General features: G+C 36.0%; 10 protein-coding genes across 10 annotated transcripts; 5 read left to right on the top strand and 5 right to left on the bottom strand.

Moving 5' to 3' along the window:
* Nucleotide 1: 1 nt before the first annotated feature.
* On the bottom strand, nt 2–3255 carry PHYBLDRAFT_122907 (glycosyltransferase family 2 protein). Its single transcript, XM_018428896.1, has 5 exons — nt 2882–3255; nt 2595–2815; nt 1538–2428; nt 1420–1459; nt 2–1340 (listed from the first exon to the last, which is right to left on the bottom strand). Exons 1-5 carry the CDS (start codon nt 3186–3188, stop codon nt 274–276), a joined length of 2526 nt encoding a protein of 841 aa, XP_018294763.1. The 5' UTR covers nt 3189–3255; the 3' UTR covers nt 2–273.
* A 1623-nt stretch (nt 3256–4878) lies between these two features.
* On the top strand, nt 4879–7751 carry PHYBLDRAFT_185829 (hypothetical protein; the record flags this gene model as incomplete). The annotated part of the gene is made up of 5 exons (XM_018439150.1): nt 4879–4930; nt 5009–5109; nt 5223–5282; nt 5443–5994; nt 6111–7751. 5 exons carry the CDS (start codon nt 4879–4881, stop codon nt 7578–7580), a joined length of 2235 nt encoding a protein of 744 aa, XP_018294762.1. The 3' UTR covers nt 7581–7751.
* A 14-nt stretch (nt 7752–7765) lies between these two features.
* Nucleotides 7766–9837, bottom strand: PHYBLDRAFT_122902 (hypothetical protein). The gene is made up of 7 exons (XM_018428895.1): nt 9585–9837; nt 9313–9466; nt 8912–9115; nt 8731–8804; nt 8512–8598; nt 8038–8407; nt 7766–7946 (listed from the first exon to the last, which is right to left on the bottom strand). The coding sequence occupies exons 1-7, from the start codon at nt 9830–9832 to the stop codon at nt 7863–7865; spliced, it is 1221 nt and encodes a 406-aa protein (XP_018294761.1). The 5' UTR covers nt 9833–9837; the 3' UTR covers nt 7766–7862.
* A 1211-nt stretch (nt 9838–11048) lies between these two features.
* PHYBLDRAFT_63074 (hypothetical protein) lies at nt 11049–12330 on the bottom strand (the record flags this gene model as incomplete). Its single annotated transcript, XM_018441067.1, has 5 exons — nt 11049–11126; nt 11174–11202; nt 11695–11801; nt 11907–12049; nt 12286–12330. The coding sequence occupies 5 exons, from the start codon at nt 12328–12330 to the stop codon at nt 11049–11051; spliced, it is 402 nt and encodes a 133-aa protein (XP_018294760.1).
* Nucleotides 12331–12672: 342 nt separating this feature from the next.
* PHYBLDRAFT_77250 (hypothetical protein) lies at nt 12673–14973 on the top strand. Its single transcript, XM_018443240.1, has 6 exons — nt 12673–12812; nt 12897–12941; nt 13015–13116; nt 13275–13526; nt 13641–13706; nt 13910–14973. Exons 1-6 carry the CDS (start codon nt 12745–12747, stop codon nt 14697–14699), a joined length of 1323 nt encoding a protein of 440 aa, XP_018294759.1. The 5' UTR covers nt 12673–12744; the 3' UTR covers nt 14700–14973.
* A 703-nt stretch (nt 14974–15676) lies between these two features.
* Nucleotides 15677–17154, top strand: PHYBLDRAFT_142231 (hypothetical protein; the record flags this gene model as incomplete). The annotated part of the gene is made up of 7 exons (XM_018430763.1): nt 15677–15727; nt 15800–15851; nt 15957–16019; nt 16131–16263; nt 16354–16515; nt 16797–16936; nt 17039–17154. The coding sequence occupies 7 exons, from the start codon at nt 15677–15679 to the stop codon at nt 17152–17154; spliced, it is 717 nt and encodes a 238-aa protein (XP_018294758.1).
* Nucleotides 17155–17293: 139 nt separating this feature from the next.
* PHYBLDRAFT_142230 (hypothetical protein) lies at nt 17294–17613 on the top strand (the record flags this gene model as incomplete). The annotated part of the gene is made up of 2 exons (XM_018430762.1): nt 17294–17370; nt 17457–17613. The coding sequence occupies 2 exons, from the start codon at nt 17294–17296 to the stop codon at nt 17611–17613; spliced, it is 234 nt and encodes a 77-aa protein (XP_018294757.1).
* Nucleotides 17614–18591: 978 nt separating this feature from the next.
* Nucleotides 18592–21126, bottom strand: PHYBLDRAFT_165233 (hypothetical protein; the record flags this gene model as incomplete). The annotated part of the gene is made up of 6 exons (XM_018435184.1): nt 18592–19542; nt 19693–19882; nt 19985–20139; nt 20293–20568; nt 20857–20986; nt 21047–21126. The coding sequence occupies 6 exons, from the start codon at nt 21124–21126 to the stop codon at nt 18592–18594; spliced, it is 1782 nt and encodes a 593-aa protein (XP_018294756.1).
* A 747-nt stretch (nt 21127–21873) lies between these two features.
* Nucleotides 21874–22533, bottom strand: PHYBLDRAFT_63078 (hypothetical protein; the record flags this gene model as incomplete). Its single annotated transcript, XM_018441068.1, has 1 exon — nt 21874–22533. The coding sequence occupies one exon, from the start codon at nt 22531–22533 to the stop codon at nt 21874–21876; it is 660 nt and encodes a 219-aa protein (XP_018294755.1).
* Nucleotides 22534–26135: 3602 nt separating this feature from the next.
* PHYBLDRAFT_165231 (hypothetical protein) lies at nt 26136–27066 on the top strand (the record flags this gene model as incomplete). Its single annotated transcript, XM_018435183.1, has 4 exons — nt 26136–26165; nt 26323–26342; nt 26451–26602; nt 26876–27066. The coding sequence occupies 4 exons, from the start codon at nt 26136–26138 to the stop codon at nt 27064–27066; spliced, it is 393 nt and encodes a 130-aa protein (XP_018294754.1).
* Nucleotides 27067–27906: the final 840 nt, after the last annotated feature.

Below are 27906 nucleotides of genomic sequence, written 5' to 3'. Positions count from 1 at the left end.
AGGAAATAGGGAAAATGGATGGGTTGATAGTATTGATATAAGACGAGCATTATGGCTGCTACTACTGTACAAAAGTAAACAAAAGAAGAAGTTTTGCTTCTCTTTAAAAATATAGGTAAAAAAAAATAGAATAATGATAAAGAAAATTAAGAAATAAAATTTAAAAAAAAAGTTGGTGGTAATGAGTATCTTGATCGATCAATATATAGATAGATGGATAGATGGATAGATAGATAATTTTTTTTCTTGTCCTTTTCAATCTTCGCCTTTCTTTTATCCCATGAATATCCGGAAGATGAGGTAAAGACAACTTCCACAGAAACGGATTGCGGACAGACCGGCTACACTCCAGAGCACGAAACCAAGGTAAGATGTACTTCTGACCTCAAATGTACCAAAGCTTGCGAGGATGTTTTCGTTTGTGATGAGGACAACAAGAATGAGGTTAGAGATAATCCAGGAAATGACCAGACGAGTACGGAATGAACGGTAGTAATCTTCTTGTTTGGTCTTTGCATCACGATGGGAAACTTCAGGCTCAACCTGTCGAGTGAGTTCGACACAGGCCTCTTCGTAAGCTTCGTTAATATCCTTTTGTTCTGTGGGCACTTCAACTTCGACAGTAGTATCACCAGATCCGTCTTTCTTCGACTTGACCACACCGAGATCGGTAGATACGGTGTTGTCACCCTTTGTACCCCAGGACACATCGTGGGTATTGCAGAAAGCGTAAATGTTGAGAATGTTGGTATAACTAGGCGAGAGGAAGATGTACTGGATGAAACTGGTGAACATGTGCCATGGGTCAAAGAAGAGGAAACTGGCAATAAAGTACATGGCGTAGGTCGAGACGATGGAGATGATGATGTTTCTGAATGTCGATTCACCCAACATTGCCGTAAATGAACCGTCTGCATTTGCAACTGCGTCTTGTACACCGACAACAGTAATCCAGATGGTAGCAAACATCATATAAACCATCAGTATAGCAAAGAAAGTCATACTTCCAAAGTAAGCCCATTTGGATCCCTGAGGTCGGTTACCGAGGGCAAGAATAAATTGAACGATGATCAAGAGAATGTAGATGTAGTTGAGGATAGTGTGAAGGATAGATGCTACGTTTGCGGAAAAGGGTTTTGGGTCCAAGCTCTCTGCTCCCAGTGCGCTTGTGAGAATATAAAAGGTAAGGTAGAAATTACCCAAGGCAAACCAAGAGAAAATCAAATTGTAGGTATTGTAGAGATCTTCGAACATGAACATGAGCTTGCGAACAAATGAATGATCTGAAGCCCAGACCTTGCGCCAATGGAACAGAGCGTAACATCCAGCAAAGAATGAACCTAATTAAACATACATTATATATTTATATGTTATCAGTAATCTATTCATCAACATGCTTTGTATGTGTATGCTGCTTACCGTTCAACCATCTTCTGCGCTGAGAGATGAATTCGGGGACCTAATATATGTTTTAAAACAAATCAAAGGTGAGTGGATGTTCTTTATCTTTATTTAAATATTTTTTTATTGTACTTACCGAATCGGGTACATCTGTCTCACCGTATGAGCTTGAGACATAGTGCAACACCCAATTTGCCTTTTTCTTCGCGACAAGCTCATAACACAAGATACGATCTTCAGCAAGATACATGTTTGCAGTAAAGATATCAGCATCGGCACCGTGTTGACTTTCACCCAAAAAGTACTTTTCGAGAGGACCATGACCATTTTCGTCGTTTTGGAGAGCAGTAAAACGATAGGCTGAGAAGGCACCCGGAAGTACAGAAATGTAACCAAACACGCTCTCGAGTGGTTTATCGAGAATGTTGGACATCTTATATTCAAAGTTCTGGGCTGCCACGAGAGGGTTGAGGAGAGCAACACCAGCGGTACCAGACATGGCGCGAATCTCACCACAAGCACCAGCAATGTTTGAACTGATATCAAATGCCTTCCAGAGGTGATAGATAGAAGTCTTTCCTGGGCGAGTTCCAACATCGATCAAGACACAGACGTTAGGGTTGATGACGGGACCAAATGCTTGGAAGAACCAACGATGAGAATTGATTTTCTTTTGGTTGTTTTCCTTCAAACAGAACAAGATCTGGCACGGAGGCATGCCCTTGTCAGCACCCTTGAATTTCATTTCTGGGTCAACCGAGAGCTGGGTAGTGTATTCGTAAATATGGGCCGTAACTGGCTTGTCACCGACTACGTTCTTGGCCACACCATCTTGATAGACACCAAGGGTAGCCAAGAGAGACAGGGTACGAGGGTGGATCTTCTTACGACCATCAGACACAATACAGACCACAACCTTTTCCCATGCCTTGGGACCTTCCCAGACATTTGAGCGGACACGGGAGCATAGATGAGCAATGTTCTTCATGACACCATGCATTGTACGCGCAAATAAAATCTCATCTTCCTAAAAATAATAATATAAATATAAATTGGGTTTTAGTTAGTATCATAAAAAGCGAATTAAAATCGATCTGTTAGGAAAAAGAAAAAAATAAAAGTTCCCCGCTGTCCAATGAGTCTGATCTAATACAATTGCTTCAACCCAAAAATGATAAAACTTGAAATCTTACGTTGTACATTGTCAGTACGATAAAGAGTTCAGTGTTACGCTGCAAAATTGGCTGTCGGAGCGTATATCCTTGGCTTGCAAAGTCTGCAGGATCACAAGTAGCGGCAGTGTATCGCATATGGGTGAATTCTTTGGTATCTTTGATGGGAACGGCCTGAAGGTAAGGAGTAGGGACGGGACAGTCGAGAATCAGGTTACCATGAGTAAGTTTGACACGACGGGCTTGAGAAGAAAATTATTTGTTAATACACACATATTGTTTATTGACAGATGATATCTGAAACTTACTTGTCTTGTAACGACGGGGCTGACGACGGGGAGCCTCTCCGTATCGCATGTTTGGCGAGGGTGGACCCATTGGCTGTGGTGGATACATGGTCGATTGTGGAGGGTAGCCTCCGGGTTGACCAAATGGATCCGGGGGATAAGATGGGGCATTATCACGAAGCAGAGGCTGGTGGTCATAGCCAGACGGAGGAGGTTGATCTTCGGGGTAAGGGTCGGCAAAGGGCGAGTTTCTGTCCATTTGCTGAGGGACAAACTGTGTGTCATGAAGAGGGTATTGGTCATGCTCCTGCTTCTGTCCCGGATTCATGGTTGTTCAAGTTCAATCTCAAGAAAGCAAAGGCGAGGATGGGAAAGAGAACAAGAGAGAAAGAGACAAGAAAGGTGGGAAATGGCTGAGGTACGGCGACCTTTTAAATTCTTTATTCTTATGTGTGACCAAAAAAGGGGAAAGACTGCTGGTTTTTGCCAAGTCAGTGTGCCATCAAAGCCACCTATCCCAAAATAAACATCGCTCCGACAACTTATAAAGAGAGATACCTTTTCTCTTACAGACTTGGCAAAGCCTCCCATACGTCAAATTGCGAGTCGAATCAAAACTCAATTGCAATTGTTTAACGCTATGGCTTTAAGCCTCCAAGCGTGGCTGACACAAAAGACTATTTTTTTATTTTATTTTTGAAAATTATAGATGTAACTATCCTTTTTCGGATAAATGAGTATATGTCTGTATTCAAATCTATGTCAGATGTCAAATTAACAGGTTCTAAGGCTGGAGAAACTATATAGACATATTTATCTTCTTTTGTTTATCTTTTTTGTATGAGTTAAAAATCAATTCATTACTGTTCTCAATAATAGATTATAATACAATATCAAATGTGTTTTAAAGGAAGTGTGTGTAGACGTAGTCGGTATTGCCCATTTTAGGAAATAATTCTGACCATCCCAAACTCCTCTACATGAGTTTATTTCAGGAAACCAAAAAGAAAATAAAGAAAGAATGGAAGCAGAATACTGAATAGATTTTGTTAATTCTTTTTCTTTATTTTTTCACTTGTAATAATGAACCAAATTTTCAAGCTTAATTTTGAGCCAATCATTGTATTAATTAGTTTTACCTTAAATTTTTTTTTATATTGTTATTTAAGTGAGAAAATAAATACTATAAAGAGTAAAATAACTAGAATGAAATGTAGGATAACAAAGTACTACTTTGATCAAAGAAGTACACACACACACACACACAGCTCAAAACTCAAAATGTATAGTATGTTGCTATTATCATTAGCCTGCATATTCTACATATGTAGCCCAAAATATAGTTAAAACCTGCTCTACTCTCAAAATATTAAGCTTACTAGTCGTCATGATAAAGATCTATATATTTTTTTTACTCTACATGTTCAGCATCCGTAATATTTATAAATAGGAAATTGTCCTGTGTGCACAATTTTTTTTAACAATTCCTTCTAGGTTTTCACACCGGCTTATTAATTATACAGGATTTGATTTACTAGATCAAAGAATACCAAAGAAAAGACTGGTTCATCTAGTATTTGCAAGCTTGAAAATCGCCCTGTTCAAGTGGTGTATTTATTTTTTAAAGGCCCATATGTGTATAAACTAGTGACAGGTTCAAACAAACAGGACACACAGTAGATATCTTGGCAGAACCTTTTTTTGGTATTACTTTGTATTGTGTGTGTAATATTCTTATTATCAAAAGACTTGCTATGTATATATAAATACATACTAAAGAACTATATGGAAGATTAATTGGATCAAAAAGGTTATATTGTTGAAACACAAGAAACAAGGTGTGTAAGTCAAATACACCTGAAGTCTGTACGGTAGGAAAGTAGAAGAAGAAGAAAAAAAAACCTGAGAGGCGTGACATCTTTCTCATCGACTTTAATCCCCGCCAATAAACCTTGCCCTTTGAATTATTTTTTTGGGAATTTCTCCCTCTCTTTATCGAAAATTTTACTTTTCTTGTAATGGCTGCCCTTTTGCCTGTCAACACTGGCGTCAATTATGACGAAGAGAAAGGTAACAAGCTTTATTTTTTTTGGCTATTTATTAAATACTTCTTTGGCGCTAAACTAAACCCAAACAAAATTACCATAGTAAGCCTTCAGAACTTCCTTGAGAACTTCCAAGGCAAGTCTACCCAAGCTGGACACGCGATGGAGATGGATGAACAACGTCCCAAATACATGGGCATTTTGGTAATATAAGACCCCTGATTTTATTATTCTAACATTTCAAAGCATAAAATAAAAAAAATAAAACTGAAGAAGAATAAGAAGAAAACTAAACTGGTCCAATAATATTATCACAGCAAGCCGTCGCCGATCGCAAAGAAACTGTCGTTACCATTGAACTAGATGACCTTGCTGTCGTAAGTAATTCAAGACATTGTGATTATAATTTATTTTCTCTTTTTTTTTTTACATTAATTACACCTCTTTTGTGGTCTACGACTTATCAACGACAATATGATTATATTCCTAACCAATTTTTCTAATTTATTTTTACAAAAAAATCAATAATTAATCAAGTTTGAAGATTCCAAGACGCGCACCGTAGCTAATATCATCCGTAACACCAGACATTATATTGATATTCTCAGCACTGTTATCGATACTATTCTCACAACCTTGACACCAAACGCAGTCGAAATGTCCTACAAGGACTCTGTCCTGGACGTCATCATCAACCAGCGACGCAATCGTGACGGACACAGCCTTAATGATACCACTACTCAGTTCCCTCCTGCCTTGACTCGTCGCTACGAAGTTTATATCAAGCCCTTGGCTTCAGATCCCGCATTGGCTGTACGTCAAGTCAAGGGTATGGCTTTGGGTCATTTGGTCACAGTGCGCGGTATCATCACACGTGTGTCGGACGTAAAACCATTCTTGCAAGTCAACACCTACAGCTGTGATTCCTGCGGTCACGAAATCTTCCAGGAAATCACCCAGCGCCAATTCACTCCTCTCACCGAATGTCCTTCTGAAGAGTGCAAGAGCAACAACTTAAAGGGAAAGCTTTACATGCAAACTAGAGCTTCTAAGTTCCTTGCTTTCCAGGAAGTCAAGTTGCAAGAATTGGTATGTGGTGTTGTATTTATTTGTGTTTATTCGCCCAATTGTCTGTACTTAACGTTTCTTTCGGTTTTCTTGTTGTTGTATTGTATGTATGGATATGAAACTAAAAAAATAAAAAGACAGACCAAGTTCCTGTCGGTCACATCCCTAGAAGCATGACTGTAAACCTTTATGGTTCGCGTTGTCGTATGCTGACACCCGGTGATGTGTGCAGTGTTTCGGGTATCTTCTTGCCCTTACCTTACACTGGATTCAAAGCCATCAGAGCCGGCTTGATGACAGATACTTATCTGGAAACACAATATGTCCACAAACTGAAGAAGCAGTACGACCAGATCGAATTGACTCCAGCAGAAGCGGCAAAGGTCGAAAGTCTGCAGCGCAACCCCAACATTTACAGCCATCTGGCCCGTAGTATTGCACCCGAAATCTACGGTCACGAAGATGTCAAGAAGACTTTGCTTTTGTTGTTGGTTGGTGGTGTGACAAAGGTTATTGGTGATGGTATGAAGATCCGTGGTGATATCAATGTGTGCTTGATGGGTGATCCTGGTGTGGCCAAATCTCAGCTGCTGAAGTTTATCAGCAAGGTCGCACCGCGTGGTGTGTACACCACCGGTCGTGGTTCTTCAGGTGTAGGTTTGACAGCCGCAGTTATGCGTGATCCTGTCACAGATGAAATGGTTCTTGAAGGTGGTGCACTGGTCTTGGCTGATAATGGTATCTGCTGTATTGATGAGTTTGACAAGATGGACGAATCGGATCGTACAGCTATCCACGAAGTCATGGAACAGCAGACGATCTCTATTTCCAAGGCTGGTATCAACACCACTCTTAATGCACGTGCATCAATTCTTGCTGCTGCAAACCCTCTGTACGGACGCTATAACACTCGCATCTCGCCCACACAGAACATTAACTTGCCTGCTGCCCTTTTGTCTCGTTTCGATATTCTCTATCTGATGCTTGACAAGCCCTCTGATGAAATGGATCGCATGTTGGCCGAGCATGTGACCTACGTCCACACACACAACAAGCATCCTTCACTTGACTTTGATGTGCTTGAACCTAACATCATTCGCCACTACGTTGCATCAGTCCGTCGTCTCACTCCTGTCCTCACCCAGGAAGTGTCGGTGTATGTGACTAATGCGTATGTCAACCTCCGTAACCAATACAAGCTTGATGAGGCCCGCCAGCAGCAGTTCACATATGCCTCTGCACGTACTCTCTTGGGTATCATCCGTATGGCCCAGGCTATTGCCCGTATCCGTTGTTCATCATTGGTCGAGACTCCAGATGTCGACGAAGCTCTGCGTCTACTCGATGTCAGCAAGTCGTCACTTGCCGAGGCTCAGGGCAATGGGCACGGCCAGCGCCAGGACCGTACTCCTGCCAGCAGCATTCTCAAGATCATCCGTGAATTGCGCGATCAGCAAGGCGATGTCCTTAGCTTGTCTGAAATTAGAGAACATGTTACCAACAAGGGATACACTGAGGGACAGCTCGAGGAAACCATCAAGACTTATATGGACCTCAATGTCTGGCACGTTAATGCTGCCCGTACCTACCTTTCTTTGGTCCATTAAAAAAGCAAAACAAAAGAATCTATTGCCTCTTAATCTTATTTTTTTCTCCTTTCTTTCTTTACTTCTCTTTACTTTATATTCTCATTGCATTTATTCTTATTCCTTGACGTATTTTTGTTCTTCTGTAGATAAAAACAAGATAAAATAAAACAAAAATACATTTATGGAATGAAGTCAATAGATATATGCTTATATGCTTATATATTTTAATATCTGAATATGTATATATATGTGTGTATGTGTTTGTAGAATTTCACTTTTGGTTGAAATATCTACTATGTATTATGAATTGAAATTATCAACAGCAGCATCAACAGCCTTAGGATCAAGCGTCTTTTTAAATTCGGGCGTACGGATATCATGGACCTAATTAAACAAAAACAAATATAAGCAAGCAAGTATTTTTTTTTCTTGGTATCTTTTATATATATATATATATATGGTAGGGTAAACTTACTTGGAACATTGCTACAATAAACTCGGCGATAGGCTTATTGATCCAGCGAGTTGGCTTCCAAGAGTATTCAAACCAGCCTAGATGACCACCGTAGTCTGTTGTAGCCAACACAACGTAAGGATTGATTGTAATTTCATCGTACGGAATGCACTCTGATACAGCCACAGGATCGTCCATTGCGTTTATACACAAGAGTGGAATTCGGACGTGCTCTACAAAGCGGCACGAGCTTCCGTCGCGGTAATAGTTGAGGACGGTAGAGTATCCAGCTACTCGACGCGTACAAGTTTCATCAAACTCTCGGATGGTTACAGAATTGATAACCTTTTCAGGATCAATGTCCTTGTTCTGTGACATGATTTCTATATGCCTGCCAAAATAAATCAATTGGTTGACTGGTTGTTAGTAAGAGTAATATTTGGCAGAAACAGGCCATTCTTCTCGCCAGAAATATATCTTACTCCATTTACTTACTTTGCAAAAATTCCTCTCAAATTGGCAGCCATATGAGGATCGTACACGCGACTAGTAAACGGACCTCGTATCATTGCCATATTTGCGCTAAAAAAAAAGAATATTAAGATTTATTTTCTTATTTTTTATATAGACCTTTAAAGAAGAACTTTCTTTATAAAAACTATATAGATACATTATACTAGATAAAGATAAAAAGAAAAGTTAAGTTACACATACTTTAACAAGTCAAATGGATTTCCAATTGAAAGGGCTGCCTTGAAAGGGGCCTTTTCACCTTCTTCACCGAGGTACTAAAAATTATATAAATACAAAGCGTATATTAGTTTCACTCAATTCAATTCAATTCAATTCAATTAGAGTGTAATGGCAATGTAAATATTCCACTATCATTTTCTACCTTTACTAGAATGTTAGCGCCAAGCGAGAACCCAATGGCAATCAAGGGCGTTCCTGGAGCTAGCTTTGACTGGATGTGCTTGACGACTTCTCGGATGTCATCTGTGTAAGCAGCATTAAATAGTCGAGGTGTGGTGATTTCTGTGTTTCCACATCCACGGGCATTTAGTACGACACCTCGGTAATTGAATGGTGGGCTAGTAATCTAATAAAAGAATATTTAATATGTGAAAATTATTATCAGGATATCAAAAATAAACAAATTAAAATAAGGTTGATTAATGTGTATAACTGTAGATAGGGTTTGTCTGTTTGTCTGTCTATCTGCTTGTGTATCTATACACATCTATATATGTATAGATATGTATGTATGTGTGTGTGTAAATTTGTTTATCTCCTTACTAATTCCAAAACTCCACGAATGTAAGATTCATGACTTCCTCCAGTTAAACCATGAAGGCACACAAGAGTCGGAGTGTCTCCCAGAGGCCGTTTATCCAACGGAAGAGTCCAATCAAGCGATACTTGACCACCGTCTGGCATCTTTAATAACTCTCTACAAATAGCATATATATATATATTTAGAATGAATAGATACCTGTATAGACACATGTACAAATACAATTATGCATTTATGCATTTATATATGCGTGTGTGTGTGAAGACTTGCTTACCTTTCATAAAACAGGGTATGAGGATCCAGCTTGTTGTAGTTGGCAGAATATCCAGTTTGAAGGTGACCATTGAAGAGATATGGTGTGGGTGTGTAGGTGGCCTGCGGTCCAATCAACGAAGGACATGTTTGGGCAATAAACTCGTCGAGTGGCAAGGATGTCTTTTCGGACGTGTTCAAGGGAATCTTTACAGGGTCTGAATTATGAGAGAATTTTACGGTTGTAGATCTTTGCAAATATGACAGCATGCTGGTAGTAGCAGTGGTAGTAGTAGTAGAAGAGCAAGAAGAACAAGAAGAAAGACAAACTCTGGATTAAATAAGCCATATCTGTGCATTATCAATTCCCGATTTGAAACTGTTCCTGAGTATCCAAATTCTGGTGGCTTGTAAAAATCTTATTTTACATTATTTTATGTTATTTCCTTAATAAAGTTGTATAAAGCTTCCACAGCGTTAAATTTCGAAACAAAATTTTGAGATATATATTGTTTATATAAAAGACTTGCGCACTAATAAAATGAAATGAAAGAGAGGGACGTTTCTTTTTGTATGTATATGTAGTTCTTTGTATTTGTTTTTATTTTTTTAACTTCCACATTTACACATGTCAGCATTAATTTGGTTACAAATTTGCCATAAATGTATTTGAGTGTATTTTGTAGTCTTAGAGACTACGTTTTTGAAAGTCATATACAAAACTAACAAACTCGAACACTTGTTTTCGTTTTTTATTTCTAACCATCTTTTATCTTTATTTTGTATATAGGAAAAAAAAAGGTGGGTTAAGTATCAAGTACAAAAGAAAGGCCAGAGACACGGCCTATTGTCTATAAATAAGATGTATGCTCTTTACTTTGTACGTATCTATATGACACCACACCAATGATTTTGCTAGTTTGATTTCAATTAGCCTGATTTGCCATAAATCTTGATCATTTTCACTTTAGAATATATTTAAATATATTAACAGCTTCAAGCTACAATTTTCCCAATAACTATTTTTCTTTATAAACAGAACTATACAAAGAATTAGATCAATAGTTTTGATTTACCAAAATATAGATATTTTGAGTAAAGGGGGTTGTGTTTAAAACAAGGAGAACTTACTGTAAGAGTATTGATTATTGTGTATCTTTGTGAACAAATAGGTCATCTTGCATTTAAGGCAAGAGAAGTGTACCGAAACAAAATGGTAAAAATAGAATGGTCTGTGCATTCATATAATACCGAGCTATATATATTGTTTAGCTTGGATTATGCTGTTTCTTCTTCCACTTCTTTTATATCTAATACTGTTAACAATAGTAATAGCGGTAGGCAAGTTTGTGCCTGTGAAAAGAAGTATGAGGTGATTTCAAAGGGGGTTGGGGGAGATTTATTTATAATTTCAATTTTTCTTACTTTACTTTACTTGAATCACTCCTTTCTCTATGTATGGGAGAATATACTCGTATATCAAAAATTAAGCATTGTCATTGTTGCGGTCTTGTTGATTACAATCGATCTTCTTGCTTAGCAAACGGTCTTTCTTGACCTTTCTCTCTATGAGTATAGATATTTATATATGCAATACATATGCACACTTACAAGCATATAAATACACATGGTTGTATATCCTACATAAATATTTATTTATTTCGGTATTACACAAGGAAAATAGCTGTTTCAAATGCACTATATTTAACGGTAACCATGGTTAATTTTTTTTAATATCTGTATGATTATTATTTTCTTTAGTTTTACTTGGCAATATATATATAAGTATGTATTAATATTGCCAAGCATATATTTGTGTTATATATAAACTTTTAATTCTTTATGTCATCCTTACTCAGCTCTAATAAATATCTTTTTTTATTGGTTTTACGAATGTCAATGTGTATATATATATATATAGATTCTATTAGTGATCAATTGATTGGCTAATGGGGCTTATTGAAAGGACGAATAGATGAAAATAAGTTACATGGAAGAAGAACAAATATATATATAAATATATATACAGTCACTTCAGAAAGTAAAGTCGCTGGTTTTGAGTTTAATGTCGTGCAAAAAATTGTGCGTTCAACAATGATGTTGATTGATCCAAAAATAAAGTGGGACCTTACGGACAGTCTGGACAGTCTGGATGCTAATTTTAGGGGGGCGACTTTTTGATTCTACCGGACCACAAATCGTTATCTTTTTGCCGGCATGGGATAACTTTATCTGGTCCCTAAAAATCCATCACATTATAATAGTTAATACCAGCCAGAATACAAAATATTCATAAAGATTTTCTTTTGCACTTTGCGAAAAAGAGTAGATTGAGATTACTTACCACTTGGTACTGTCAGACTCTGGGAACATTAGGTGAAAGAGAGACAAAAACACGATATGCGTAAGGCCAATAAATAGTGAAATATTCAACAAGATTGCTTCACAGTTTGATGAAAACTTCTTATAATATTCTGCATTAACTGGCTACTGATATAGTATATTTGTGATTGATTATTATTATTATTTTTATTATTCGCAAGTCCAGATTCAGGGCTACTAATCGAATATACAGTATTTTATTATCAAGTTGCCCAAATACAGATTTTGGCTCTTAAAATAATGGGAGCTAGGTGCCTGGGGAGAGATTAATGAACACAACGTGTGTGGACAAGGTAGTAAATCTAATGCATACAATGAATATATTATTGTTTGGGACACACCATTTTGCCCTGAAGGATTAGAGAAGGACGCTTGGTCCTGGACATGTAGCCATAATGAATTAGTCTGGTTAGATAGAAACGTCGTGCCTCAACAAAAAAAAACTATAACCATAAAACACTAATTATTAGTGACGTTGCATACTTTCATACTCTCCAGGCTGCCCTACCATGCTGTCCGTAAGATCCCCCTAAATTGACGGCAAACACAAAACTCAGTCAAAAACAGCCCATATCTTGAACCGTGTGTTACACTGAGTGGTACTTTAAATTATTATAATAATTATAATTATAGTTTTTTTTTTTTAATTTTTTTTTGTTTAAGAATACAAGAATACAAACTGTGGCTAAAGATTTATTTCTTCTTTTGTACCTTTTTTTATTTGTTTTTTTTTTTGCTTGTTCGCTTGTTCGCTTGTTCGCTTGTTCGCTTGTTCGCTTGTATTCTTTGTATAATTATTTATGGAGGCTAATAGCACTGCTGAAGAATCCTGTCCTAATACTGGAGGTCTTCGTATTGATGGTGGTTTGTAAGTACCTCTTTGTGATAATGATTTATCCTTAATTTATTAGATATACTTGTATATTTATTGACATTTATGTGTATTATGTAGAGACACTCCAGGATTTCATTTCGTTGACGCTTGGAACCACCCACAGTAAATATCAAATGTATTCAACCTTCTCTATATATCTTTATTAAATGCTATGCTTTCTTCTTTTCTTTTATAGGCAAAATTGGCACGTCATAGGCTGGGTTGTGTGTGCCCTTTTGCTGTTGATTACCTGGACTACTGCGTTTGTAGTCATCTCAAGGCATTTGAAAAACTATTAGTAAGAAGCTACTATATTATAAATAAAATAGGATTAGGATTGTCTTGGCAAAGCGTACTACTACTACTACTACTACTACTACTAATAATAATATTAATATTATAATATAATATAATTATATTTACAAATAATTTTTGTTTGTTTCTTATATAAAACAGTGATCCAAATATCCAAAGACACAAACTTCGGGTTTTGCTTTACCCTCCTTTCTATGCTACCCTAGCCTGGCTATCCTACCTTAGATACGACTACGCTACCACGATTACCTTTTTTGCAACCCTTTTCGAGTCATTTGCCGTCTTTAATCTCTATGCATGTCTCCAGGCCTATCTTAAGCCATTTAGAGATGAAGCAGGCGGTGCAAAAATACCGCTGACCACCAAAGTATTTTCATTATTCACAGTGAATCTGTAAGCAGTTTACCTTCTTTTCTCTTCTTTACATAATGAATAATATCATATGGCAATTAGAATATAGATATATAACAGCTAATCTTTGTATCTATACATTTTTGTTTATTATAGAAAATCCAAGTTTGGTCTTCATTACCGTGTTATTACAGATATTCTTGTATTCCAGTATCCGTTGTGGTAAAGTACATAAACCCAAATCTACCTACCTACCTACCTACCTACCTGGCTGGCTGGCTGGCTGCCTATATCTCCTTTATATTCCTCCCCTTCTCTTTATCCTTTAAACAAAACAAAAAAGTATAGTGATTATTTAAAATGCTGCACCAAATGATTAAATGATATTAATATTTCCATGTTTGTACATTAAAACAACTAAATAGGGCCATTATTGATGCTTTCGTGTCCATTTTCACTTCCATAAAGGGATTTTATTGTGGCAGCAGCTACAACTTCCATGGCGCACACGTCTACCTTGTCATCATCAACTTCACCTCTCTTTCGATCATCCTCAGTGCCCTGTTCACCTACCTGGCCGTATTTGAGGCTGAGTGGAAAAAGGGGCAGATCAGCGCACACGGCATGTTCTGGTGCGTAAAGGCACCGATCATGATCATCTTCTATGGCGGTGATATCCTGCTGACTGGTCTGACCACAGCCGGTGTTATCCACGGTACTACGGGCGAGACCTCAAGTGACGGAATTGCGTGGCCTGCTGCTGCTGTCAAGAACGGCATCTATGTCATCATCGTGTGCGTGGTGATGTGTGCAGTAACCTTTATGATGGTCAAGTATTTCGGACCCCGTGACAACCTCACCAACCAGCTCGAAAAAGACGTAAGGCCACTGGGTGTCTGGGTGGCGATTGTAGATGCCTATCTTGGATACATACCCGAGTTCTTGTACAATGTGTTTGGCTGTGGAAAGGACTCTTACCAGTTGGTCAGAAAGCGGGTCGAACTCCGGTCTCGGAAACAGCGCGAAAAGCTTGTTGCCGGAGATCCCGGTGCCAATCTTCTGCAGCCCGATGGACGCCATGATGAAGAGTATTCGATGAGCCAGCAACATGCACCATCCTACAATACTGGATATAACAACACATCGATCCCAGAGCCAAGTCATCAGTACCAGCCTCCGCCTAAGGGCAGAGAAAGCAATTATCGACAAGTCTAGATATCTTGTCTTCTTTTTTCTCCTTAAAGGAGTAGAGAAGTTCCAAGCAATTGTTAATGCGTAGATTGTACGAGCCGGTTAAATGATACAGCCCTTAATAATAATAGTAATATAATACGATCCTAATAGAATATAGTATACATACAATATTCCTTATATACATATACATATACATATACACACACACACACACACAAACATACATAATAAGAATGCTACAGTGAAAGCGGTAAATCTTGTCACTTTGAAAAAAAAAATTCAATGTCCTTCAACCAAAAATAACTGTTCTACAGCATACGGGCCAAATTATCCCAGGTAGATTGCACTATAGAAAAAAAAATCTACGACTATTTGAAACAATTTGCCTATTTTGGGAAAAAATAACAGGTTTTTTAACAGCATGGAGCACTTACCAAGTTTAGAATACTTTTATCCTCTTTTGGCTTTAAAGAATATTTTTAAAGATAAAAGTCTCGTCGTCAATCTTTTAGCAAGTAAAAACCAAAAAAAAAAAAAAAGGTTTGATCTAATATAAAATGACGGCAGGTTGAATAATTGATAAATAATATTTGGTTAATATCTATCTTGTACATATATTTATACGACTGCAATTGATCAGGTAGAAATACACATAGGACAAAAAGTATAATTATCTACCCATATATATATATATAACAATAAAGAGAGTTAAAGAAGTAGTCTTTGTAATTTTATATTGTATTTTCTGCTTCTCCACTATACCAGATGAGTGACAGTCACTTTATTTAAGTCTTTTTTTTTATTGTACTGTATATATTCAAATTTTAATTTTATTTTGATACAGAGTGGATATTGGTGCTCAGAGAGAAAGAGAAGAGAGAGAGAGAGAGAGAGAGAGAGAGAGAGAGAGAGAGAGAGAGAGAGAGAGAGAGACAAAAATCAATTTCCCATTTTGTACTTTTTTTTGGGTTGTTGAATTGAATTGACTCGTATTGATCATGTCAGGCACATCAATCGACTATTCAAATAAAGTGATCTTGGCACCAATGGTAAATGAAGAGACAAAAATATCAACCTTTATCTCTCTTGTATTATGAACATAATAATTTATTGAAATGCAGGTCAGAGTTGGAACTTTGCCATTCCGGTTAACTACATTAGCTTATGGCGCAGGTAAGAATAAATATATAAAAAATGATACAAAACAAGAACAATTGATTTGATTCCTTTTTTTTATTAAATAAATATTGATAATATTAACAATGTTAAAAAAAAAAGACCTTGTTTGGTCTGAAGAATTAGTGGATAAACGAGTAATTGGATCTGTTCGCAGAGTGAATCGTACGTAAGGGATATTTCAAGAATCATATATAATTATAATACTAATTGATTAATTAATTGATTAATTGATTAATTTAATTATTATTATTTCTTTAAAAAAAAACATTACAGCTGCAACAAACACAATCGACTATTACAAAGGAACTTCTTTGACATTTAGTACCCACGCAGATGAAGCTGGAAAAATTATCCTTCAATTGGGTACAGCAGATCCTGATCTGGCCTTGGAAGCTGCTCTGACAGTGTAAGTTTGAAGAACAAGAAAAATCCAATACCAATACTAATCAATTGATTGCAATAATTGATATTTTATTTAAATGTATAAAATTAATAGCAAACAGGATGTGGTTGGTATTGATGTAAACTGCGGTTGCCCAAAGAAATTCTCGATTCAAGGCGGTATGGGAGCTGCCTTGCTCACAAATCCTGAAAAGTTAAAAAAGATCTTGGTCAATTTGGTCAACAATCTGGACATACCAGTAACATGCAAAATCAGGTAAAGAGAAAAAAAAACAATACTACTGAGTATTGGGTATTTATGATTCTCTAACAAATACTGACTTGAATTTTCATTCTTTTATATAAACTCTCACATATGTATATCCAGAATTCTGGAAAACAGACAGGATACTATTGACTTAGTCAAGATGATCGAATCTACTGGTGTAAAGGCACTCACCGTTCACTGCAGGCAAGTTATTAGTATCTTTTAAAAAAAAAGGAAGGTAAAAGTTAATAATCATCAAACTAATGAGCTTTGGTTTTTTTTTATATTAGAACAAGAGATCAGCGATCTACAGAAAAAGCCAATTGGGAAGCAATAAAGGATGTAGTGAATACTGTAAAGAGCATTCCTGTGATCCTGAACGGTGATATTCTCACACAAGAGGATATTCCTAGAGCCAGAGAGTTGACAAGTAAGATAGGATATATCTCTTGATAAAACCAGTCCATCTGTACTTGGAATAATGTTAAATAAATGTATTAATATTGTTAACTAATCGAATTTACTTATAAAGATGTCAGTTCTTTTATGATTGCAAGAGGTGCCCAATACAACCCGTCTGCCTTTAGAAAAGAGGGTTTGGTATCATATGAAGAAGCAGTCGAGGCTTACCTGAAAAAGGCAAGTTGAACCACACAAAAATTTGAAAGTAAAATTGAACTTTATTAAACTAATAATAATACTAACTTTATTGAAATTTTGTTTTCAAAAAATAAAGTGTGTTGATGTGGATAATATGTTTCAAAACACAAAATATGTCTTGTTGTCCATGAACACTGATCCACAACACACAAGGTCAGAGAGATACCGAAGAATTCAGCAGTCAAAATCTACTCTTGCACTCTGGTAATTACAAATATATAATTGAATTGAAGCAACATTATTGTATCAAATGTACTGATCTTTCTGTATTACTTTCTTGTTTGGTACAGCGAAATCTTTGGGCTAGAGGAATATCACAAAAAGGTTACCGGTAAACAGCGGGAAAGGCGTAAGGCTGCACAGGACAGTGTGATTGCCAAGCGCCCATCAGAAGAAGCAGACGCCACTACTACTGGATTATCAAAAAAGTCCAAAACCGAGCAATAGACAATAAATATCAATTACTAAGAACATAACCAAATGCCTATTCATACTTCTTCTTAATCTTATCTATATATCTATATATCTATATATGTATATATGTAGGTGTATGTGTACTTGGACGGTTTCTGATTATTAAAATAGAATGCTTTCAACAATATCAGGAACTAGATAACCAATTGATCAGCAAGAGAAAAACCTATCAATAACTAAATTGCAGGGTAATGAACAACAAACAAGCAAATATACGCCAATTATATATAGACATATACACCTATATATGTGTGTGTGTATGTACTCAATATTCAATAATCCGATCTTCTTCTCCCTTTTGTTTTATATACACTCCTTGCTTCTTTCTTTCTTGGTTGGTTGGTTGCTTGCCTGCTTTCTTTCTTTCTTTAACAATGTCAGAAGGATCAAAGAAAACAAGAAACAGGAAACAAGAAACAGACCCCCTTCACATCTTTATAGATATATAGATACATGCATTAATATCTTTCATTGGCGCCACACTTGTGCCCTTGCATCTTACAAGATACATATAGATAGAGATATATACTCTGTGAAGCACACGACGCCAAGTGCAAGGGCTAACACGTACACAAACACGCACGCAATATACACCTTCCTTTCTCTTCCTTTCTCTTCTTTCTTTTGTCCCCCCTTTTTGGTTAGGACATTGATAGAAATGAATTAAGATTAAGATTAGGATTAGGATTAGGATGCCTAATGACGCACAAATTGTATATTATTAAGAGAGAAAAAAAACAAAGAAAGCCCAAATATTATGATGATAATGATGAAGATGGTGGTGGTTTTTTATTATGATGACTATTATTATGATTCTTATTATGATTAGTATTATGATTGTTTAAATTAGTAGTATTATTAGTATTAAAGAAGAAGAACAGCAGTAACAAGGAATGGAAAGAACAGTTGTTTTTTTTTTAAACAAAAAAAGAAGAAGAAGAAGAAGTGGTATTAAAAGAAGTTTGGTCGACATCCAAAATCCATCCACCAAACATCTCCTTCTCGACCACCATACACAATCCCCATCGGGCCCATGGCCAATCGGGAACGCACAAAATCGTAGCCATCTGACAATCGATCGTCTTGTCGACTGTGATCTGCAGCTGGTTCTATCCATTCACATTCTCCGGTCGGAAGACTCACTCGGGCTGCAGTAGTCCCGTTGAGGGCGTAGAGAGCAATGTCTCCGTGGCGATTGAGAGTTGCAACCCTGCCGTTGTGTGTAGCGACATTGATGATCTCTAGAGCGGTTCGGCCAAGTGGGCTGGTGCGGATTGAGTGGATCAAGGCCGGCTTGTGTGAGAAATCGGGAGTACGGATCGATGTGGTCGGCGAGTAGAAATGAGAGTGGGGGTGTTGCTGCTGTTTGATGTAGTGGGCAGTCCGCATCTGGCAGGCATATCCATAGTCGTTGTAAGAAGAGTGTCGTCGGAGACGCATCAAGAGAGGATCCCGGGGCTCCTTTTCTTTTTTCTTGTGGCGTGAGAGTAATGACGGCAGGAGATTACGGCGAGGAGAAGGTGGAGTAGGACTAGGACTAGGAGTCGGAATAGAGGGAGCTGGGGCTTGGGTTGAAGAGGGAGAGGACATTTGAGGGGGTGAGGAGTGTGGAGTGGATATAGATTGGGTAGGTAGGAGGGAGAGGAGGTTGTCACCGGAAATATCTTTTGATGGTAAGGGAGTCCATTGGAAGTGGTGGATACGTCTGCTCTGAAAAGGTGCCAATACCATGCTGAGGGACCCATCATATTCCACAGATGGCATGCTGCAGGGTGGAAGGGTGTGGGGCACGGCAGATTTGGTCTGGTCAAGGATGTCGAATGCATGGGCTATTCCGTCCACACTAATAGTCACAACATGATGGTCGGACAAGTACACGCTGTGAGGCTGATTATCAAATGCCTACCAAAAAGACAACAATGAATATGCGCATACAACATTATAAGCTTTGTCTTTAACACTAATAATTTACAGCAGCAAATACATAATTGTGTATAATTGTACTATCTGGCGTAATTTGATCGATCTATTAGTTTGTTGATCGATACATACCTTGTTAGCTAACCGGACTCCTTTACGCCAGTGCCAGACAAAGAGAGCAGACGGCTTTCTTCCCAGAACGGCAAAGTAATCCTGATTGAGGGCAATTGAATCAGGGACAAAGGATGGGTGGCTGCCACCCTTGAGAACCTGGATAGGTTCACGCGGGTTCTTTTTGTTGATATCATAAAATATGCACTTTCTATTATAATTCAAGGGTTGATCAGTAAAATATAAATAAATAAGAAGTTATACATGTATGTGCACATTACCCCTTCTATCTATATAAAATTATATGACTTACGATCCTCGGAGTGCGACTACCAAGATGTTGATTTCAGGCAGGATGTCTATGCATTCAACTACATTTGCTGGTTGAGACACATCACCAAAAGTCCATTTGATCTGCAACTGGAAGCCATTTGAAGTAGAATATTCGTATAATCGAACGCAATTATCCTAATAGTCATTTTACTTTTGATTTTAATATCATTTACATAAATACATACACATATGCATGCATACACACACACATACATACATACATACATACATACATACATATATGCATGTATATAGATCTATATGTGTTATTTCTGGTATTGTTGTTACCTCGTTCAAGGTCACCAAGATATTTGCTCTCAGTTTAATGGATAGTATTCTTCCACCTTCACAGCTGATTTTACACAATCGTTGTACAGACCCCATACGCCAATTGGTAGACGAAATTGCCTGACAATAGCGGGTCTGCCAAGACAGGTTAGTTAGGTCATTGATCTTTGTGGTCTGGAGGTGAAGGTGGATATCCGGGTATTTCTTGCAGAGGGATTGGTATCGAGTTCGCCAGATTGAAATATCTTGAGCAATTGTTCGCCACCGTCGGCAAGTCTACCCGCAACAACAAAAATGAAGGTTACTTTTTGTGGTTAGCATTTGCAAGCTTATTGTTATTTGTGATTTGTAACATAAAACAAAATAAAATAAAATTAATTGACCCCAAAATAATAAATGAAGCAATAAAATAGAATACAAAACAAAACAAAACAATAGCATTTGCAAGTATTTTTTTTTTATGATTGCATTGTGTACCACATGGGATAGTTTCCCGTTTGGGGTGAATTGATGTAAGAAGATGTATAGGAAACAAAAGAGAGGCTGTTTATTTCTGTTTCTTACCAGTTGAACTCGCACGAGATCTTCGAATGGTAAGAAACGAAGGATAGTGAGAGCAATTTCATGAGGTAGGCGGCTCAAGAAAGTAGGCTGTTCATGGCACTGTATAGTCTGTTCAGGTACTAGAGAAAGACTATTTGTATAATGAGATACACAATATCATCTGGCTGTAAGTAATGGTTTTCTTCTGTACCTTTTTGAAGAATGGCCGGTGAGCAAGGTGAGTTTTCGAAGAGGTCTGACGAGTTCTTGAACGGATTTTCTTCGTGTCATTTAAACAATTGTGCTAGGTATTATTATTAACAAAGTAAAATATAGCCAGCAAAAAAGCAAGAAAGCAAGAAAGCAAAAAGCAAAAAGAAGAAGAGGAAAAAGGAAAAAGGAAAAAAAGTGAAAGTGAGAGTGAGAGAAATTGAATTTATATAATAATGATAATAATTAATGATCTGTTCAAGATTGAACCAAGCCGCGGTTAAAAGTAATAGTAATAAATAAATAAATAAATAAATAAATAAAAATTAAAAGAATAAAGGATTATTATTGTTATTTTGGAGGGTTTGGTTAAAGGGCTCTGTCACAAGCGATATTAAAGTAAAAAAGAAAAGAAAAGGTTGGTATTTCCACAACAGGGTCAACAGCACGAGCCAACAGTGGTAAAAGGGTTAAAGAGACTTTTTCAAATAAAGTAATAAAAATATAAATACATAAAATACAAAGCTAAACTACTATACTCCACTGTACTGTACTGCACTGCACTGCACTGCACTGCACTGCACTATACAATACAATACAATACAATACAATATGAATAATAACACTACTGTGGTTTGAAAATGCTTTTATATGTATTTTTTTTTTCTTAAAAAGAAAAGACATATTTGCTTGTGTTTGTACAAGGTTTATATAAGTTGTATATAGATTTGTGAAAGATTTAAAGGTGTGTAAAGAGGTGTAAATGGCATATATAAATATACTTGTCTATCGTTTTATCTATTATATTGTCTAGTAAGGTTAATTAATCTATGGTTTCTCATAGACATAAATTCCTTGGGGTTCGTCGGACACCTTGAGGGAGAGGCCTTGGATTTCATTGAGATTAAATACCAAGCTGACGATACGAGCCCCACGATCATAATGATAGCGTAGTAGATCTGCAAATTTGTCTGTGTGGTCTGGCAAGAGAAACAACACTATGACAGTCCACCTAGGATCCCTCACTAACACTGGTAGGGCCAGCAGATCGCCCTCAACAAATTCTACTTTTGAACAAGCATTTTCCTCCTCTTGTGTTTCCTTGCCAACAAAACCACCATCACCAGCAGCAGTAGCAGTGGCAGCATTAGCAGTAGCAACCTGCTGACAGAGTGATTTGGATACTTCGATCAGACTCGGATCTGACTCTATCCCCATTGCGTGTGCTGCTCCATAAACAGCTACTGCTGCTGTACAGAACCTGCCATCGCCTGAACCTAGATCCAATAAACGGTCATCTCGGCTCACATTTGCCATCTCGAGGGCTTGCAGGACACGATTAGCCGAAGTGGGGCAGAATGGCGCGAGGGTTGTGTCGATTCCCTCGAGATAGGCAGGAAAAGGATCGGTGTCACTCGTGTCTTGACATTTGATATCTGCTTCCGTGTACACGCGCAAGAACGTGCCGCGATGTTTATCAAGTACCATTTTGGTCATTCAGGTAATCTTGCTTTTTCCCTTTTTTATATACAAAATATGTTAATAAAAAAAATACGCATACACATACACACATATATATATATATAAATTAATATTTTTATTTTATATTAATTTATATTAATTTAATTTAATTATTTATTTATCTACATGCACACATACGATCATTTCAAAACAAGTAGGTAGCGTTAAAAGTATACCAGACTCTAGCAGTCACGGACATTTGTCTCATAAACTATTAGATACTATTTGGGTTTTATAACAGAAAATATGTATAGATTTATGCTAAATAGCGTTAAATGATTATGATCATGTTTTTCAAGATAAAACAAATTGTAATAGCCATTTTCACTCCACGATTAAGCTTCGACACTTCCCCAGATATACACCCTTATTTCGACCACACTTTATTTGCTTTCTTTTTTATATACCCTTTTCTTACAACTAGACTACTAATACAATTAAGAAATAATAAAATAAAAACAGCCTAAAGTATGTCTCCTAGACAAGAACTAATAGAAGTCTGAGCGTGGTGGTATTATTGGGCTCTATAAAACCAATAATAACCCCACAATTGATATCACAACCCATGTGGGCATTTCTTGGACGATAATCAACACCACCACCAAATGTTGGGAAGAAATTGGTACCGCGAAGCCAAAAATACCAAAACTTGGGAAACCAAAAAAAAAAAAAAAATCTCGGTGTTTACAAAAGCTAAAAGCCGTTTGAAGATTATGCATATCGTCAAGGAATCTGGCAGCTCGTGTGGAAAAAAAATACTATCCATTCGGAGCCATAGATTTTCCAGGACACAAACGTAACCGAGATATTCACAAAGCATTAACACGCCGTTACTGGAATGACTACCAATCAGTATACTCTTTGTCGAGTTTTCTGTACACGAGCCTGTATCCTTCTTTTATGTACCAGCCAATACAATCCACTATACGTGGACATATTGTCTGAGAAGATTCGTACCGAGCTCAATAAGGAGATGTAGGTTGAATGCATGGGCTTCAAACAACATATGTGTGATGATGTGTGTATGAAACTGACTCAATCTATGAACAGTATGTATTCAAGGCTTCACTCGAAGGATTATGTTTAAATTGATCTCTTGGTTAATATGAAATTTTCACAATCTATTTTTATTTTATCTTTTCCTTTTTGCTGTCCTATCCGGACAGAAAGATTATATTGTGATGGTCGAATATGACAACCAATGAAAATGGAGACATGCGTCCTAATGCAACTATCTCTAAAATATATCAAAATGATTTTCGCCCAAGCCTAGCAATTTTTCAAAGTTAAAGATATCACCTCTCACTAACGATAAGTATTCACTATAAAGTCTTCTAAACTTGGTAAGGCTCACCAGAAAAAAAAATACAATTGATAGGAACAAACTGCAAGCTGTTTTGACCTTCAAAATACATGGGTTCAATAAAATTTCCTTTTTCATTGTCACGCTTACGGTACAAGGAAATTTATCTCATGTAAGAGATTGGTCAATTCAAATTTTCCTGCTCATTAGAAGAATTGGTTTTCTTTGTCAAGTTCAAAAGTATTCATACGCTGTTGATGATAACCAAAGTATTTTTGTAGCTGTTTCGACTTTTGTTAAGGCATTTCCAAAAAAAAAAAACTTGTGCCGTTTAACTTTTGCTTTTAATAGCTGACCAGAACTGCTCGATTGAATTCAATTTAGGGGAATATGGAGGAAGATGTATATTTTCTTATATCAGTTGAGCTATGGATAGGAGCATTATATATCACAAGATAATGTCACTTCATTTCTGGTTACTTGTTCATTTCAACAAGAACAACCTTTTTTTTTAAAAACAAAAAAAAAAGTTCGAATAATGTCCTGTATCTGTTTTTGGGGTATAAATATCAGTCTCACGTCTATGCTTTCTCTTTTTGTTACGTTTCTGAACTCGCGAATATACATTATTTTAACCGGTTGCATATGTTGCATTTGCTTTGATTGTAAGCATTGTAACTATTGCGAAAGTTCCGTTCTTTGACCAAGAAACACCTCGTTTCGAATTAATGCGAAAAGCTGCTTTTATCAAGAAAGACATAATTAGTTGTGAAGTCTAGATCTGGTTTTTACCACCTTTTGGACTCACTCATAACCTTTTTTGAATATATTCTTCGCTGTTATATATACGTATGCATGTGTGTGTCTGGTTAAGTATAAACGGAATAATTATAAAAAAGACCATTTATCCAATTCAATACAAGGTTTTTAAATTATCGATTGAACTGACAAGGCCTAATACTTTGAGCCAGACATTGATACACATGTTGTTGAATGAAATCGTACCTCTATATTTATATACATAGACACTGTTGGTTCTTTTTAATCGTACATTAAGGGAGATTATTTTTATTGGTTTATTTTAAACTTTTTATTTATTTATGGGGGGAATATACATTTTCCATGGTTATTTTGCAAATCAACACACATAGATCCATACATAAATATTTATATACATTTATATATACATGCTCGTATTTGATCCTGTCACTAAACACAAACCAAAACCGAAACCCAAATACATACCCGAATAATCAATTAGATTCAAATAGCAAACTTTGAGACTCTGTCGTTCTTTTATTATTCTTAATAGTAGTGATAGTAGAACTTTCTTTTGAGTCGTGCAGAGAGTACATTAGATGAATATTACGTTATTGTGTTAAAATCTTAATCTCTTTAAGCAAATTGTACAAATATCCTCCAACTTAAAAACATATCTATATATATATATATATATATATATATGTATATGTGTGTGTGTGTACGTCTGGTCCCTACCAAGAAATTCAAAGGCATTTGAGTTACTGCTTAAAATAAAGAGAGGGAGAGAAAAGAATGTTCACCTCCTCTCCTTCTCTTCACTTTTTTTTTGCACCATCATTATTTGGTCGTACACATCCTACCAAAACTTGTTCTTGTGCGATAAACATCATTTGCAGTAACAACATTTGCAGTAATAACGGCAAAAAACGAAATTAATTTCATTTAATTTCTTTTGGTCTTTTATGAAATTCTTTTTTTTTATGATTCGCCATTACGTGCGTTTTTCTTTACTGCTTTTCAAGTCAACCATCTCCTTTCCACCCCCAGTTCCCTCCCTTTTTACTTTACTTTACTTTATTTTATTTTTGAATTAGGTGAATTCCAACACTTTATTAGCTATCACATTTAGACTGCTTCTTCTGTTTCTTGTGATGCAGTTATTGGCTCCCAAAGCAAGGTACTTTAATATTAATGGCTAGCTTTATTACGCTTTTTTTAAAGGAAAATCTTTTCTTATTAAAAATTGGTAGAAAATAAATCAAAATACTAAGTATCAAAAGAGTACCAATATAAAAATCAATGGTAATAACAAGGAGATATATGAATTGTCTAAAAAAAAAAAGACATAAAAGAATAATAAAAACGATATAAGAATTACAGGTTTAATGTTTAGACTTTATGGCCAGCATTATTGCTGCTCAGAACAAAATAGTATAGCAGCTCAAGGTTTTACTGTCTGGTGATGAAGATTAGTTGCTATCCTAAAGAAATAAGAAAAAAAATTATGCCGAAATATGTGTACATTAATCAAGAGGTAAATGAATATATTAGATTACTGCAGTTATCTTATTATATTTATATGCATTATTATCACCATGGATATTAAGTCATGTTCGCCAAATTAGCTGCAAAATTGGCTACATGACTTCTTCACTGCGCATTCATTTTGATGAATTATTATAAGAATTTAGATTTTGAGAAATAGAGAAAGGTAAGCTGACAGACAAGCAGACCAGCAGAACGAAAGAGAGAGAAAAAGAAAGAAGGGAAGAAGAGACTACTCAAAATACATCTGATACTCTTATTTACGTATTTGTAGCTTGGTATTGTATGTTACATGCTACCTTGGTGTACTTGAGATACTATTAATATATATACATAACTGTGCATTGGGTTGTACCAAAGATATGAGTTCACAATGCAGAAAGGCACCAGAGTGCAGGTATCGTGAATGTTATGTTAGCACAGTTGGTTAGCTTTTCAGCCAATTATATATATATATATAAGAGACTCTACATATTTTCCTAAATAGGTTGAAATGAAGAACAATACAGAAACGATATTTTAAAATAAGACAAAGAAGAAAATAAGGTCAAAGATCTGACATGGCACTTTAGTAATACTTAAAAAGAAACATTGACTATTAGAGTTTAAAGACAATAAGATTAAATATCCTTCTGGTATTAAGCTATTATAATAAACTCTTCTTTTTTTTTTACATATAAATATTTGTACTTGTATCAGAGTTGAATTGGTACTTATGCTGCTATACATCTCAAGTGCGCAAAAATATGGTTATCTTTTTTTTATCCAAAGAAGTATTTGAAGGTTTATTTGTAAAGGAATCGATACAACAAGAATTAAAGTGGGACTTTGGTAAAGATATTGATTACCAGATAAAAATGACAAACAATGATCCAAAACAACGTTTATAGATAAACTGTAAAAAAGAAAATGAAATGAAATGAAACCCCCTTCGTGTGTGTGTGTGTGTTGTGTTGTGTTCTTGTATAAAATTATTGTTAGAATTTATTACAACTTTTGTGACCCCCACCATATTTTGTAGCCATCGTGTTCTTTATAAAATTCATTTCCCCCCCAAAAAAATTATAACAACAATAATAATAATAATACAAATCTAAACTATAAAACCAAATAAAATATAAAATATTTATATGGTAACACTTTTCTTTAACACTTTTTTCTTCTTCTTCTTCTTTGTAAGATATATATTTATTTACTAATAAAACTAGACTTTTCATAAACAATTAAAAAAAAATTACAAGAGAAATATTGCATTCCCATCGCTTGAAAAACCTTGAAGTTTCCAGAGACCTCAAGCTCAACCGAGAATCTTGTTTTTCTTTTTATTCTCATTAATAGCAATAGCTATAATCAAAAGAAAGATAGAAATATAGAAAGAGACCCAATAGTATCTCTAAAAGTCTAAGAAGCGTCCCGGATACTGCGGTGAGTGGGTAGGAAGAAGATATTTAAAAATTACTGAATGTAGAAATCAAGAAACAAAAAGCAAGACAAATGTTGTTGGTATATTTCTTATGATTATTTATTTATTTATTTATTTATTTATTTATTTATTTATTTATTTGTAATGTGTGTTTTCAAGCTTTATTAACAGTTAATATCTTGAGAATATTAAATCAAAAGCCAAAAGCCAAAAAAAAAAAAAAAACATCATAAAACTTACATAACCCTTAAAACAAACAATATAATTTTTCTCTTTTGTCCTACTCATTTAAAGACTTTTTTTTGAA

This window comes from Phycomyces blakesleeanus (genome assembly GCF_001638985.1).
Source record: "Phycomyces blakesleeanus NRRL 1555(-) unplaced genomic scaffold PHYBLscaffold_5, whole genome shotgun sequence".
Taxonomy (NCBI): domain Eukaryota; kingdom Fungi; phylum Mucoromycota; class Mucoromycetes; order Mucorales; family Phycomycetaceae; genus Phycomyces; species Phycomyces blakesleeanus.
This window is presented reverse-complemented; position numbering and strand designations above follow the sequence as displayed.

Coding starts and splice junctions, on each gene's coding strand:
- PHYBLDRAFT_122907 (XM_018428896.1), bottom strand. CDS start 3,188: ATGAATCCGGGACAGAAGCAGGAGCATGACCAATACCCTCTTCATGAC. Junction 1,460..1,537: donor AGACAGATGTACCCGATTCG/GTAAGTACAATA, acceptor AACATATATTAG/GTCCCCGAATTCATCTCTCA. Junction 1,341..1,419: donor GCGCAGAAGATGGTTGAACG/GTAAGCAGCATA, acceptor ATGTTTAATTAG/GTTCATTCTTTGCTGGATGT.
- PHYBLDRAFT_122902 (XM_018428895.1), bottom strand. CDS start 9,832: ATGCTGTCATATTTGCAAAGATCTACAACCGTAAAATTCTCTCATAAT. Junction 9,116..9,312: donor TTCGTGGAGTTTTGGAATTA/GTAAGGAGATAA, acceptor TTCTTTTATTAG/ATTACTAGCCCACCATTCAA. Junction 8,408..8,511: donor TTGAGAGGAATTTTTGCAAA/GTAAGTAAATGG, acceptor TTATTTTGGCAG/GCATATAGAAATCATGTCAC.
- PHYBLDRAFT_77250 (XM_018443240.1), top strand. CDS start 12,745: ATGGAGGCTAATAGCACTGCTGAAGAATCCTGTCCTAATACTGGAGGT. Junction 12,813..12,896: donor CTTCGTATTGATGGTGGTTT/GTAAGTACCTCT, acceptor TGTATTATGTAG/AGACACTCCAGGATTTCATT. Junction 13,707..13,909: donor GTATTCCAGTATCCGTTGTG/GTAAAGTACATA, acceptor ACAACTAAATAG/GGCCATTATTGATGCTTTCG.